The sequence below is a fragment of the Argiope bruennichi genome, chromosome 4 (genome assembly GCF_947563725.1).
Source record: "Argiope bruennichi chromosome 4, qqArgBrue1.1, whole genome shotgun sequence".
NCBI lineage: Eukaryota > Metazoa > Arthropoda > Arachnida > Araneae > Araneidae > Argiope > Argiope bruennichi.
This window is the reverse complement of record NC_079154.1, coordinates 91,658,629-91,672,844: the sequence shown is the minus strand read 5'-3', so window position 1 is coordinate 91,672,844 and position 14,216 is coordinate 91,658,629. Positions and strand designations below refer to the sequence as shown.

Sequence of the window (14,216 nt, the reverse complement as noted above, 5' to 3'; positions counted from 1 at the left end):
TATCAAAAAATAAATTTCTTTTCGCAGTTAATTTATCCTTGTATTTAAAAAATACTTCATATTTACGTTAAATATATTTTTATCATCGGCAAGAATTGTTTTTAAATATGTTTTCATCATAAAAATTAACAATTAATATATGCTATCACTAAACATCAAATGCAACATGAAAAAATATGATTTATTGTAACCGTAATAAACTTATAACTGAACATGGACATTAAATTTATTAGTTATTGGATAACAAAAATACATACTTATTAAAATTCTATCAAAAAGTATTGAATATTTTAATCATGCCACTTATGGCATAAAACTTAAAAATAATTGCGAAACAACATTGTGGAAGGTTGCTTTTATTTTTTAGCACATATAATATTCTCGAACAAATTGTAATTAAAATCTTAATTGAACTTTGTTGATAATTTGTATGTGAATTTTTCTAATAAACTATAATATCTCTTATTAAATGCTTAAGATAATTATTTCTTTTAAATTTTCCGTATTATAAGTAATTTTCTACCATATCATCTAAATAATTTTTTCAAAGGCAAATATTTTTGCGATATTTCTTTAATCGTTTAATAAATTATATAAATTTGAAAAAAAAATTATATATCAATTTTAAAATTTCATGAAATATCATCAAAAAATAATAAATTTTTCAGACGTGATGAAACAATTCCATTTTGCAGAAAATTCATAAATTGAAATCTTGCGAAGAAGTGATAAAATCTTCAAGAATACAGTCATATATGAATATGAGAAACAGTTTTCTTTAGAAATACATTATATATATCATATATAAATAAATAATTGCTTTTAATTATTTAGCATATCAAGAAAGTAAAAGCAAATAACCTAAATTTGTAAATATATGTTTTATATTTATAAAATTCAGAAATAAGTAAGCAATCAAAGTCAAATTGTACATAATTTAATAGAGCATTCTCAAATTTTTTTAAAAAAAGTGACTTTGATCTTTTATCTACCGTATTACCAAACAAAAAATTTGCTCAATTTTTTTTTAAAAATAAGCACAATTTTGGAGTTAAAAATTACTTATTTAACACAGAGCTAATTTGAGATTTGTTAATAGTTTTAAATGTACTAAATTCATGTACTAAACATGAATTTCTGGATTACAAAATTTGATGTGGTTGCCTTAAGCATTTTTATGTCATGTCAAATATTTTTAGTCACAGGTTAAAGCACTATTTTCTATTTTTATTTTCTATCATTTTTATTTCATCTTTATGTATCAGCTATCTTTATTTTTAATCATTTTACATAAATTGTACGATTTTTTTATGGGTTTGTTACGCTTTCAATTAAGATATAGCTAATTATCGTTAAAATCGGGAGTTTTTTTTTTTTAATGTTTTAAGTTATTTGCACCAATGACCACCAAAGTACGTCGCTTATCATTAAAGTATTTAAAAGTAGTTCAAAATTTTTCTAAAATTAATTGAAATTACTTAAAATTAAATTGAAATTAATTAAAAACACTAACAATAAAACAATTCAAAATGTATTGAAAATTAATTGAAATTAATTAAAAACATTAACAATAAAACAATTCATAATTTACAAAGTTTAATTTAATGTATTTCTGACGAATTAATTGGTTTGATTAGTTGAAAGTTTCGTTCGACCCTTCTTCCTTTATTTAAAAAAAAAACCTTCATAAGCAGTAATTTTTCTGAAAGTTTCCGAACTGAAAGGATCGTTGTTGATGTAAAACCGATTTATAAAAATCACAGTACCAGTTTGATTATTTGAAGTTAAAAAAAATAATAAGAAGAAGATTTATTTACTATTCAACCAAAAACAAACATGAGTTCTTAACGGTTATTTTATAACTTTATTTAAATTATGTCATCATATTTTTTTTATTTTTCCCAAATTACAGAATTTTATCATGTATTCAATTTATGATCATGACAACAAAAGTCTTTTTAATTAAATTTTTCAATTCGTTTTTAAAATATTGATGCTTTATTTTTAGATCCATTCGTATGTATAATAAAAAAAAAAATTAACAATCATGAGATGACTGTCTAATAGATATTACATCATCGGCTAAAACTTAATCTCGAATGCATGAGATATGTTCAATAATTTTTAAATAAAAATATGCACATTTTATGAAACTGATCGATTAAGATGTCCCACAATTTATGAAGAATTCAGATATATTTCGAAATTTATTTTAAGGTGTGTTTTATATTTATTAGACAATTTTTTATTTAATTTATAAAGCATTTCTGATCTGATTTGAATCCCGATTAATTCTATTTGGATTCAAAAATAAATTCCAAATACATGGGGAATATGCGTTAAAATCATGGGGAAAAAAGATAATGCATCAAGTGATCGGTACCATACATGTAGGTAGCCCTCCACGTGATGTCCGGCAAGTTCCGGTCAGTTGGATTACTTGATTGAAGTAGTCCGGGCCCTTGAAGAAACGACAACAAGCCTTCAGCAACCGCCCTAGGCTCAAGTCCTTGTCACAGTGGCTGAAGAAGCCGCGCTTGCCAAAGGCTATGATTGGACAGAATGCGCGCAAGCGCACTTGATTGGAATGCATTCTCAGCAGTTTTATTTTCAACGTTGTTGTTTATATTTTAGAAGTTGAACTAAAGGGGAAACATTTAAATTTAACGTCTTACTTCAGCTTCAGTTGTCTCATTTAGATTGATGAACAATCTAAATGAGACAATGCAAAGGTTCATTGTTGTTATTTCAGAGAATAAATTAAAAGAACTAGATCAGTGTATGAAACTGTTATTTCAGAACGTATTAAAACAATTTGTAAGAAAAAGGAAGAAAGTACAAAATATTATTTTATGTTTAAAAATAAATTCAAATGAATAATATACGAAATAATTTTTTTTTCCGTCAAATGAAATTTATTATTAACTTGTTTCAACTTTTGGTGATATTTTGCTATATCATTGGACTTGATATATAAAAATTTTATTTGAACTAATTGATCTTCTTTTATTGGCACTTTCATTATCAATTCATTTTTTTATTGTCACTTTCATAAAATACAACTTCATTATTTTTACTTTCTTGTCCCATTTTACTTTTTTTTTTTTTTTTTTTTTAGTTTTGCTTATCAATTTTACATTTTTATTTTATTATTCTTTCATTTCTCAAAAGATTTAATTTTGTTGAAAGAGAGCTTTCCTTGTGCTTTATTGTTCATCAATTACAACATTTTTTCAAAAGGAATATTAATCAACTCTACGTGTTAAACTGTTACTTAAGATAATAGATGTTGCATTTTGAATTTAAAAAAAATTAAAACATCAATTACATTTTAATCTGAGCTTTATAAAATATGAACCACTTTCCCTCGTCAAGGCTCTTCCTAAATAACGTTTCCTCTAAATCGATTGTCAAAAATAAGAGCTCCAGGTTAAACACAAACACACAGATACACAAAAACATTGAAATCTGAAGAAACTTACATGTACACTGACATGTTTATAAACATATACTTTAAGAGCAGTATTTCATTCTTTTATATTTTTTATTAAAATTACGTATCTTAAGATTTATTGATAAAACTATTGTTAAAATATTTTTATTAGCCACTTTTCTAGAGTTGCATCACTATTGTCCATAAGAAAATTATATAAAAAGCTATAATTGATGCTTGATTCATGTGTCAATTAAGAAGATAATTTTTCTGTAGAATCATCTCCTTTTATTTATTTTTTGAGATGAGGGGTGATTCTTCAACTTTCAGCTATTTTAAACACTTCTTCTGTTTAAGCCGCAACCAACAATCTATGTAGGGTACTAGATTGTTGGTCAACTTATTGTTGTTAACCAACAATTGAAGTAGGGCACTGATTCTAATTAGACGCAAAAGAGAGATTGGAAAATCAACATTTAAAGTAAAAGTCATAATACATATATATTCAGAGGTGTAAGAGAAACCAGAAATCATGGGATTCAGAAGTTAAAGCGTTTTATGTTTGAATTAAGAAGTAAGAATTTTAAAGACGTGAATAAATTGCATTCATAATTTGCTTATACATAATAAATCTAATTTTCATTCAAAAAAGTGTAGAAAACATTTATTTTGGCAAATTACAATTTTAACAATCACTTATACAGGACACTTGCAATAATTTTGCATAGCTAAGTAATTGCTGCAGCTTAAGATAGCCCCAGTTTATATTCTATAACATAAATTTCGCAAAAAGCTTCCAGAGTTTTGGCTTTCACCACATTTAAGTGAATGCCACCAATTTCCCTTTACTCCAAAAGATTAAAGTTCATTTATTCAGATTGATGTTCTGAATTCTAACATCAGTAGCATATTATTATTATTTTTTTTTCTGAAAGTTTCAAAACGCTTAAATTTTTATTTTTAAATATATTTTTTCTTTCGTTTATTTGTTTTATTCCTTTCAAGTCCTTTCAAGTATTCAAGATCAGAATATAATTTATGAATCCCAATATCTGTAGAAAATGGATTTTCAAAAATGCATTTATTCATATCAAAAACAATTTACTTAAATAACTGCTTAAGAGCTAAGACATTTAAATTTTCGAAAGATACAAAATGATTTTACTTTCAGTTTTATTATGCAATAAATTCGGTACGTGTATATAGAAGATTTTCTCGTCAGGTCTAATTATTCTTTTTTGAATGATTAGATGTTAGATTCAAAATGATTTCATTTGAAAAAGGAAGCAGGGCCTGACGCTGGTAGGTAAAGAAACATTAATGCATCTCTAGGAAAATAAATTTCTGCCCTTTCCCCTAGCAAAATATATTTTAATGCGTCCCTTGCCTATACATGTCGTCATATTCACATATATAGCAAACATACATAGTAAAACATAAACTTATTTTATTAATTCATTTGATTATTTAATAGTAAATTAATAAGTTGTTAAAATATGTTCACAATTTTTAATGCGGAACAATTCGAGAAGCAAATTACAATTGTTCTTCATTAATAAATGCCCGTCGTTCTGGCGCAACTTGGCAATCATTTAGGGTAGTCAAATAGCAAACCCGATCTAGAGACAATTCTAAACACACAAATAAACAATAAAAAAACGGGACTGTATTGCCATGAAAATTCTTATATATAGGTACATCGTAATTTTTTTTTTTTTTTTTTTCAGAAAGATTGCAAAATTTTGACAAATTTTTGAATATATTTGATCCAAAGTTTGATATAAATTTTCCATTTTGATATCAAAACTAGATACCAAAATTTTATCTTCACAGTTTTTTTTATTTATCGTTCAATTTCCCTCAAATAGATAGATGACAAACAACCAATGCGCTGTCGAATTTTTTTCACTTTTACATACTCCCAGTTAATTTCGCATATCTAATATATTTCTAAATTATTATTTTTTCATTGTTAAACGTCAGATATCCGTAAAATAAGAGGATTTCGACGAAAATTCCTCAGATGTCCAAAATTTCTCTGGTTATATAATTGAATACCAATTCAGGTTGCTTTTAAGTAATCATGTTCAGAGGTAGACATCAAATTGACTGACAGCTAAATGTAATTGAAAGAACTATTTATTCGGAAAATGTATTCTTTGATATCTCGAAATATAAGTTACAATCGCTCTTTACATATTTCGTACAGGAGGAAGCAAAAATAAGGCATTAAATTTCAGCCTTTATTTCTTCTCAGACAATTCTGGCTTAGAGGTAAGGCGTCCCGGGTTCGAGTCGTGGCTCGAGCATGGTTGCTCTTCCCTTGTTCTCTATCTGTGAAGTATGTGAAAGAGCCCTTCTGTAAAAAGGGGTTGTGCAAGCGAATGTGTGTGCGTCATCTTCCTGTGAATGAAATGCATGAATGAAGCCAGCCCCATAAAAAGGGTTGTGATGCATGAGTAGCTAAGACGTACTTTGGCCCTAGATGGCGCAACAGAAAAACAAGAGACGCTCTTTCGGCTTAAAATCGCTGACTTTGACAGCGGGCATGTCTATGACAAGTGCCATAAAAAACAAGAATAATAGCCACATACTAACAGTTATTACCTTTAAAAAGGGTTAAGAAACGATAAATCCAATGATATACATATTATTTTTATTCGTAAATTTTATCAAAACTAATTAACTTTAAAATGAGACTAAAATTTATGTACGATTCATATAATTTCAGAATTATTGTATGATGTGCAAACATTTTTGATACATGTGATGCAGAATTTATCTTTTACTCTTTCAGCTATAATGATGCAAATTCAGCGTTCCTAAATTGCTTAAGAATTTTTTTTTTAAATAATCTTTTAATTTTCCTTTTTTGAAAGAAGATACACTTTATGGGAAATTGATATTTTTCATTCAAAATATGTTTAACACAGTTTAGTCAAATCTGATTTTGGCGCTGTTAAATTATATAACGCAAATAACAACATCAGTCTGTGAGAAGTATGGTACAGGATAATTCAAAATGAATATAGCAATTACAAACGGCTATAAATATTAATGAGAAAGAATTTATCAATAAGATTAAAACAAAATGTAGACGAAACTTCAAAATTTCCCATGTCCAAAACAATTGAAGAACTCAAAGTACGCATTTGTAATGCGCTTGCGTCGGTGACTGCCGACATGCTTCAAAATGTATGGCGTGGAATGGACTACCGCCTAGATATTATCCGTGTGACCAAAGGAAGTCACATAGAACATGTATGACGCATGTAGAGAAAATCTTGAAGTTCCATCTACATTATGTGTTAATTTTATCAATAAATTCTTTTTCATTAAATAGTTATAGCCGTTTGTAATCGCTATATTCATTTTGAATTATTAGGTATATTTATATGAATGTTATATATTTACTTTCTTTTTTATATATTCGGGATTATTTTGAATTTCAATTGCAAGTATTCTAATATTTATTATTTTAACAACTCCTAGTAACTGGACGTAAATAAAATTTTTCTCCAAGATTATTACAAAATTCTTCTCCTGAAATTTTGCATCCTCACAGCAAAGTACAAACTTCACATCCCCTAGAAATGAAATTTCCCCCTTATATTGCGAAAACTGTTTCATGCAGATATTCTGTATATACATATATAGAACGAAGCCAAGACAGGGGAAGACAGATACACGAGGGGGAAAATTCCAATCTCTTTTTAAAATAGTCTTCGATATAGCACGAAGAAAAACCTAAAGGGGATAAAAATAATAAAATCGAGATAGGAGAGCCCTTTCCTCCTTCCTTGCTTTGCTATCTAGAAGGGAACAATCTGCATTTTAGGAATGCAGAAGCAGGAAAAGGGGGGGGGGGCATTTTCTATTAAATAATTTTTTTCCTATTCCGGGGAATTCCCAGCAAAAGCATTTTTTCTCCGGTTCGGCAAGGGTGAGGGGAAAACGAAATTCAAAAGTCGATAGAGGTTTTTGCGGAGGAAAATTTCCCTGGAAAAAAATATCGCCGAGGAAAAAAAATAAGTGAGTCGCAAATACTATTATCGATTATAACCTTACACTGTGCTGTTGTTATCGATTGTGAAAAGTGATCTTTTAAAGAAATCTCTGAAGGTGACAATAAGAATTACAAAAGAAGTAGATCGAGTTTTAATCGCTTAAGTTTCGGCATTTAGAAGTGGCAAGGAACTTCAAATCTATGAGTAGAGAAATAAAATTTGTGATTTAAGAATTTCAAGCAAGGTTAAGCTTTGTAAGCATATAAAATAAGAGCTTAAACTTTCTAAGGACTAGAGTCGGTTATATTTACTAAATACCAGATTGATTAGCGACCCTTGCGATAATGAAACATGATTGGTTTTAATTTATTTGACATCAAAGTCACACGACTAGCATAACTAAACATGTCGTGTAATACGTATTTAATAGCATGTTGTTTGTTGCTATGTCAGAATCTACTGCTCGATGTGCAATAGATTCCAATATTATACCAGTGCAACACATTTGATTTAAATCGCATAAGTATATACTGTACGGTATGAGTTAGAGATAAAATCTGACTATTTCAAGCCTCAATGTAAAATTATTATAAAGTTGAGAAATAAATAGGACTCTAAAACAGAAAAATGACAAAATTGTTTACATAACAAAATTGTTTATATTTTTAAAGTGAGTTGATCGTAGAACCACAGAACACTTGCCGTGAATGGATTAACAATTGATATTATGCCTTTAACATTACTTTTTATTCCATAAAATTATAGAAAATTCTTCAGAATGCTTATGTATCGTTGAAATTTTCTTAATTCGCAGTTGCCTTTTTTATAATAAAACGATAATCAGTGAATAAAATCGGATATATATATATATATATATTTAATACAAATGACATAGCTAGAGTAAATGGCCACAATAATTGGTTTTCGTCACTTAAATTATAATTAGTTCTAATATATAATTATGTTGCATCACTGAGAAACATTCTACGATTGACTCTCGAGGCATTTATGGCTTCTTTTCTCCATCACTTATTGGGCCATTTTAATTTTAAAACTATAGAGTTTTAGAAAAAAAGATTAAGATACTATTTTACCATAGTATCGCCGTTGTTATTATTTAAGATTCTATTACAATTGTCCTTATATTACTACCGCAAGTAAATATACCTAATAAAATTGAGTTTTCATTAAAAAGATAGAAGTATCAATTTCCTCTAATTTTCCGAAATTTTGTAATTATATTATTTATTTTATTACTATTATTACTACTTATTATTATTACATATTTTATTGTTTTGAATAAGCATTATTGTTTAAATCCCCTAACAAAAAATAACATTTAAATAATTAAGTATAGACTGTTAGAGATTTTCCTTTTTATCCAGATTATTAGACGTCTGAAAAAAAAATTCTAACTGGCTTTTACTAGTTAAAATTTTTTCTGGAAAAAAAAATCTATTGATGCAATGAACGCCACTTAAGGTGATCGCGCTTAATGTTATGATTCTCTTTATATTATCAAAATCCGTAAAAAATCCGTATGATTCTCTTTATATTATCAAAATAAACAGCTAGTATCTACGACTAAATTATAAAAGCAAAATGTGTAAAAAAAAGGTGGGAAGAGAATTGCTTGGAATGTTAAAGACAAAATTGAAATTTTTAACAATGTTGAAAATTTACAAAAATGAGTCATCGCAAACGCTGCGCAATTGCAAATTTCACAGCCTCTTTGCAAATTTTTGGCAAATCGTGAGTTTCTGCAATAGAAAACAAGCAATAGATGTTGATGATTCTGATGGGGAAGAATATGTTACACATTCTTCCTCGTCGAAAAAATGCTTCAACAAATGCCGAAATCATTCAAGCACTTGATATTTTAAAATTCGGAGTGTAGCATCGTTCAATAAATTTACATACAATACAGTTACGAACAATATAAGCGAAACTGTTAAGAAATAATTGTTAATAAATAGAAATTAATGAATTTTTTTAATGTTATTTTTGAAACAAATTATAGCCATGATAAAAGTATATATTTTTTTCTTTTTCTTTTCATCATGTATTAAATGTATAATATATTTTACCCAATTTAATTATTGTTATCAATCGGTTAAAGTTCTCAAAATTTTTTAAGTCCGAAAGATCGCATTAAACTGCAGTTACTCTAATCCTTTTTTAGGTATCCAGATGCAAATAATTGTCTTTAGAACTACATGTCTTCAGCTATAGAGAAACATTAAATACCAGCAAGCAGATATAAAAAAAGTTTATACGAATGTCCCCTTCTGCTATTAAAACAAATCCAAAATGCTTTGCTTTTTAAAAAATAAATATCGAAGTTTTAATATGAAAAAAGAGATAAACAGATTTCACACAAAAACACCAAATCGTTTAATCACTAACAAACCATGACATGAATTTTTCTTTTATGAATAATCACAAAATATCAAAGCATAATCATTAACATATATTTTCTGCCTGCAAAATTCATGCAAATTGCTCCCTCCAATTCAAAGCTTGAAACTTCGCCAACGAAATCGCTTCATGATACGGTTGAAAATCCAAACAAATGGGCAGTTTGTGAGGAATGTGGTATAAAAATTATCCTCCTTTCGCTGGGAACAATCGCCCTCTTCCAGTAATGAGGGCCCTTTCTCTAGGGGATACGATACGTCGACTTTGGCCCTGAGCGAGCATCGATCATTTTGCAACGCGCAGTGAAGAATAGCCTTCTCCACACGGTCTTGAGCTACTTCGGCCCTTGCTTCTCATAAGCATTTTGGGTGTTTATTACACAAACTCTTTTGATGGATAGCGCTTTTAAAGGGGCGCAGGGGCATCAAGGGTTTGTTTAACAAGATGTTTTCCTGTTTGGGAAAGGAAGGGGAATATCTTATATTAGAATGGTGCGAAATGGATTTGCATAGAAAATAATGCTTTCTCTTTGTTATTAATAATAAGAGCTCGGATGTGAGAGTTGTGCTTGGACTACTCAATGTATGTAACTGTTTTTTAACTATGCTTTTGTAAATAAAACTTTATTTATTTGAAAAAAAAATAAAGCTATTCCATGCAGGAAATGTCGAATGAAAGAAATAAATTTAGAAAATGGTCGAAGCATTGAGCTTATGCGCCAACTGTTTCTTTCAGAAATTCCAAATTGTAATACCTAGTACAGAAAAATTTTTTTAAAAGAATAAGTTCGTAAAGTAATAGTTTTAAAAGCCCAACCTAAGATGTGGAATATTGCAAGTCTTGACTATGAAGTATCATGTATTTTTTTTTAAAAATGCAAATAAATTAACCGAATAAATCAACATCATTGAAGTAACAGGAAAAAAACTATCTCTTTTTACATGACAAAAAAAAAAAAAAAATGTCACCCATTTTTTTAAAATTTATACTTTGGTAATCAGAGGCTTCTGGAATTACTTCTTCAAATGATTCAGACTAACTTATATTTTAGCTGCGTACAAAATAACAAAATTTCATACAAAATTAATAAAAACGTTTTAATATTTTTGTTTTCTTTGTCACAACGCATTTCTTTATTAAGAACATGAGACGCAGTGGCCTGGTAGCGCTGTGTTGAAGTTTTTGTGTCGCCCAATCATGGGATCAAGTTTTGATTTCAATGCCATTGTGTGAATCAAAAATTATCTGTTACTTCAACCATCCTCACTAATGCATGACACAAAATGGCCTGGTGATACAGTCTACTTCGATATCGAAAGTTCACAGATTTGATTCCACCAAAGAATAGTAGTGTAATTGGGATAATTTAATAAGTTGTGAATCTGACATTAAGGTTCAAAAATTCTCCCGAAAGTGTGGCAAGGAAGTTTGGAGCTGGCCAGTTGCCTCAGGCGTTGTCCCTATCATTTCCCCTTGATTCAAAAATAAAAGATTCGCCCTTGAACTATTTCCGTGTTTCTTCAAAGGGAACATCAATATAAGTAAAATAAATCATTAATTTCTCAATGTACGCGGGGCTGGTTTACAATAAATCGTCAGAATCAATTGTTCACCCATTAGGTTGAGGTGAAAATTCGAAGAGGAGGTAATGGCTGAGACCCCGTCCACGTTATCCGACCACTGGTCTAAAATAGCAAACTAATTTCAACTTCTATTCAAATCTGTTTCACGTTTAACGGAAATAAAAATAAAAGGCATTTCTTTCTTTATTTCCAGATATTTAAACCATTTTTTAAAAGGGGTATTTAATACTACCAAGCAAAAGAAGTTAAATTTCTAGAGGGAAAAGATTTACATTTTCGAATTACATACAAAAAGAAAATTCACACGTTACTAACTTTCCCTTCAATGACACGAGAGCAGAGTAAACGAATTAAACGATTCAGTTTCGGACCAGTGCTACTATCCTTTTCATATTTGTCATTTCGATTTCTCAATGAATAGTGCCTTGGGAAAATATCTATAATACAGCCTGACCTTCTTTTGAGAAGGGGGTTGTGCAGGGCTTTTAGAAGGGTGGGAGGATGAAAATGGCCAGCGGTCAAGCACTGATTGCTGAAGCTGTTATCCCCTCTTAGCTATGGGATTGCTATATCCCCGAGAGGTCAACAGGCCACCACTCTCTGAAAGAGTCTGCCCTTCTCTAAGATTTCTTTCTTTCTTTCTTTTTCGTCCTCCCCTCGATGTTTTCTGATAAATGATATAGATACTTGTTGAGGAAGGCAGAGCTAAGGGAAAATATCAAAACTAATTCCTTTAAATGACATTTCTCTTAACATAAAATGTAAATAAATATATATGAATGCTTTTGCTGTTGTTGTTCCTTCTTTTAAAGAAATATTTGCTTCTGTGGCAAACTCCAGAATATAGGTTATTTCATTTTGAAACAGGACAATTATGTTTTCATTTACTCATAATAATAGTTACTTATTTGTATGGCAGGATGATATATTAATAATTATAAAACAATTTATTATTATTATTTTTTTAACTTCCTCGAATATAATATGAAATCATTTGTATTTGTTAAAATTCTAAAATGTTATAAAACCGAAATACAAATGATGATCAATCATGGATTGGTTGTTATTCTTGAGAATACGGAAGAGGAAATGTCTTTTTAGTGATTCTTAAACAAAACTGTTCTACGCTTCACATGTTTAAAGAAGCAAAAAAAAGGAAAATTGCTCAAAAGTTTGACCGAAGAAGAAAATTGGAAAAATTTTCACGCATTTAATTTAGGAGCATGGAATAGTTTATTTCAATAACATTGTTCTAAGTAATTTGGTCGATTGAGCTGTTATCGGATTGATGCTAATAGAACAGTGTATTTGAATTTCAAATTATGTATGTAACTTAAAAATAATTTCCGAAACACTGTTTCTTATATGACAGAGTCACAAAGAGCAGACTACAATAGCCGAATTGATTTATTGCTTCAGGAAATATGTTAATTTTGCTGTACTGAACTAAAATCTTAGTTAAGTATAATCGATTATATCGATTTTAAATAGCGTGTAAAACAATTCCGTTAAAATCAGCTTGTAAATATAGTGTATGTCCGAATCTAAGATTGAATACAATTTTAAAAGATTTTTAAAAAGGCAAAAAGGAGGGTCGAAAATGATGATGAGAGGAATTAAGTGACAGAAATCTATGATATTCGTTGTTAATATAAGGATGAAAGATAATATGAAGGAAAATATCATGGACTGCTTTCACACCATTCTGATCGTTCATCTGCGAAATAAATTATTATAAAAAGCTTTTAATGATGCTTTGACGCTTAAACTTTTGAATTATTAGTTTGCCTTCACAACACAAATAACAATCAATAAACCAATTATTCTCTTTTCAAAACGTGCATTTTTCTATATGCCTCTTCATTTACCAAATTCGGAATTACGTCATTATTGTTTTTACCAACGTAGAAAACGAAAGTATGGCTTCCAAACTCTATACTGAATTTCATCAAATACCATAAAAAAACAAATCAAAGAAATGAAAAGCTCTTAATTCCTAAATTTTTAAACTGGACCAGAATTTATCATATATGTTTAAAGGATACCATATCAAATGGCTAATTTTTTTTTTCAAAATATTCAAAAATTCTCTCCGTTTTGACACAGTTAAAGGAGATTCAGTTAGGATTATTTCCATTAATTAAACTCTTGATACTAAATTAAGAACAGTTATTTCGTATTCGATTAAAAATTTCGAAAGCAAAGCTCTCAATCTAATCTCATTAAATAATAGGATTTAAAGTCATTACAGTTAATTCTAAACCCATTTGAATTTATTAGCCTTGAGACGTTAAGTAATAGCAGGTTACTGATTTTATTTTCTTATTCATGCCGCTACTATTTCCGCAAATCCTGTTCCTGATGATCTATTAATAAGGAGCTTTCGATTTACTTCCTAAAACAAAGGGATATTGATAACAACTTGGTTTCGAAAGACCTTTACATAGAAGAAAGAAAATAGTGCGATCTCTAATGTAAACTCCTATTCAGTATATTTGACATAGATGTACTTCAACGAAATTAAGACATAGTTCGTGGAATTCTGAATTTTTTTTCCCACAGCTACACCGCTTTCTTCACTTGATGATAATATTTGTTTATTTGGGATATATTTTCTGGGGTGAGAAGGAATGTTCTTTTTTTAAAAAAATTGTTACTCTTCAGTGTACCAAATTACATCAACTAATATAGAAATGGGACTAAAAATTTTACTTTAAAGATCATTATTCATGTGCCATCTAGAGTTTTTTTTATATGATGAGTACAGTTATTTTG

General features: G+C 28.9%; 1 protein-coding gene across 4 annotated transcripts in view; it reads right to left on the bottom strand.

The window, feature by feature from the left end:
• The window catches only part of LOC129965792 (paired box protein Pax-6-like), a 129,814-nt gene that overhangs the window by 62,020 nt on the left and 53,578 nt on the right, over positions 1-14,216 (bottom strand). Inside the window, exon 1 of one of the 4 annotated variants that reach the window (XM_056079979.1) lies at positions 2,384-2,507. The exons of the other annotated variants lie outside the window; for them this stretch is intronic. Within the exon in view, the coding sequence (XP_055935954.1) occupies positions 2,384-2,390 (7 nt within the window). The 5' untranslated portion in view covers positions 2,391-2,507. Of the gene's footprint in view, positions 1-2,383; positions 2,508-14,216 lie in introns of those variants that run through there. 4 annotated transcript variants of the gene reach the window in all.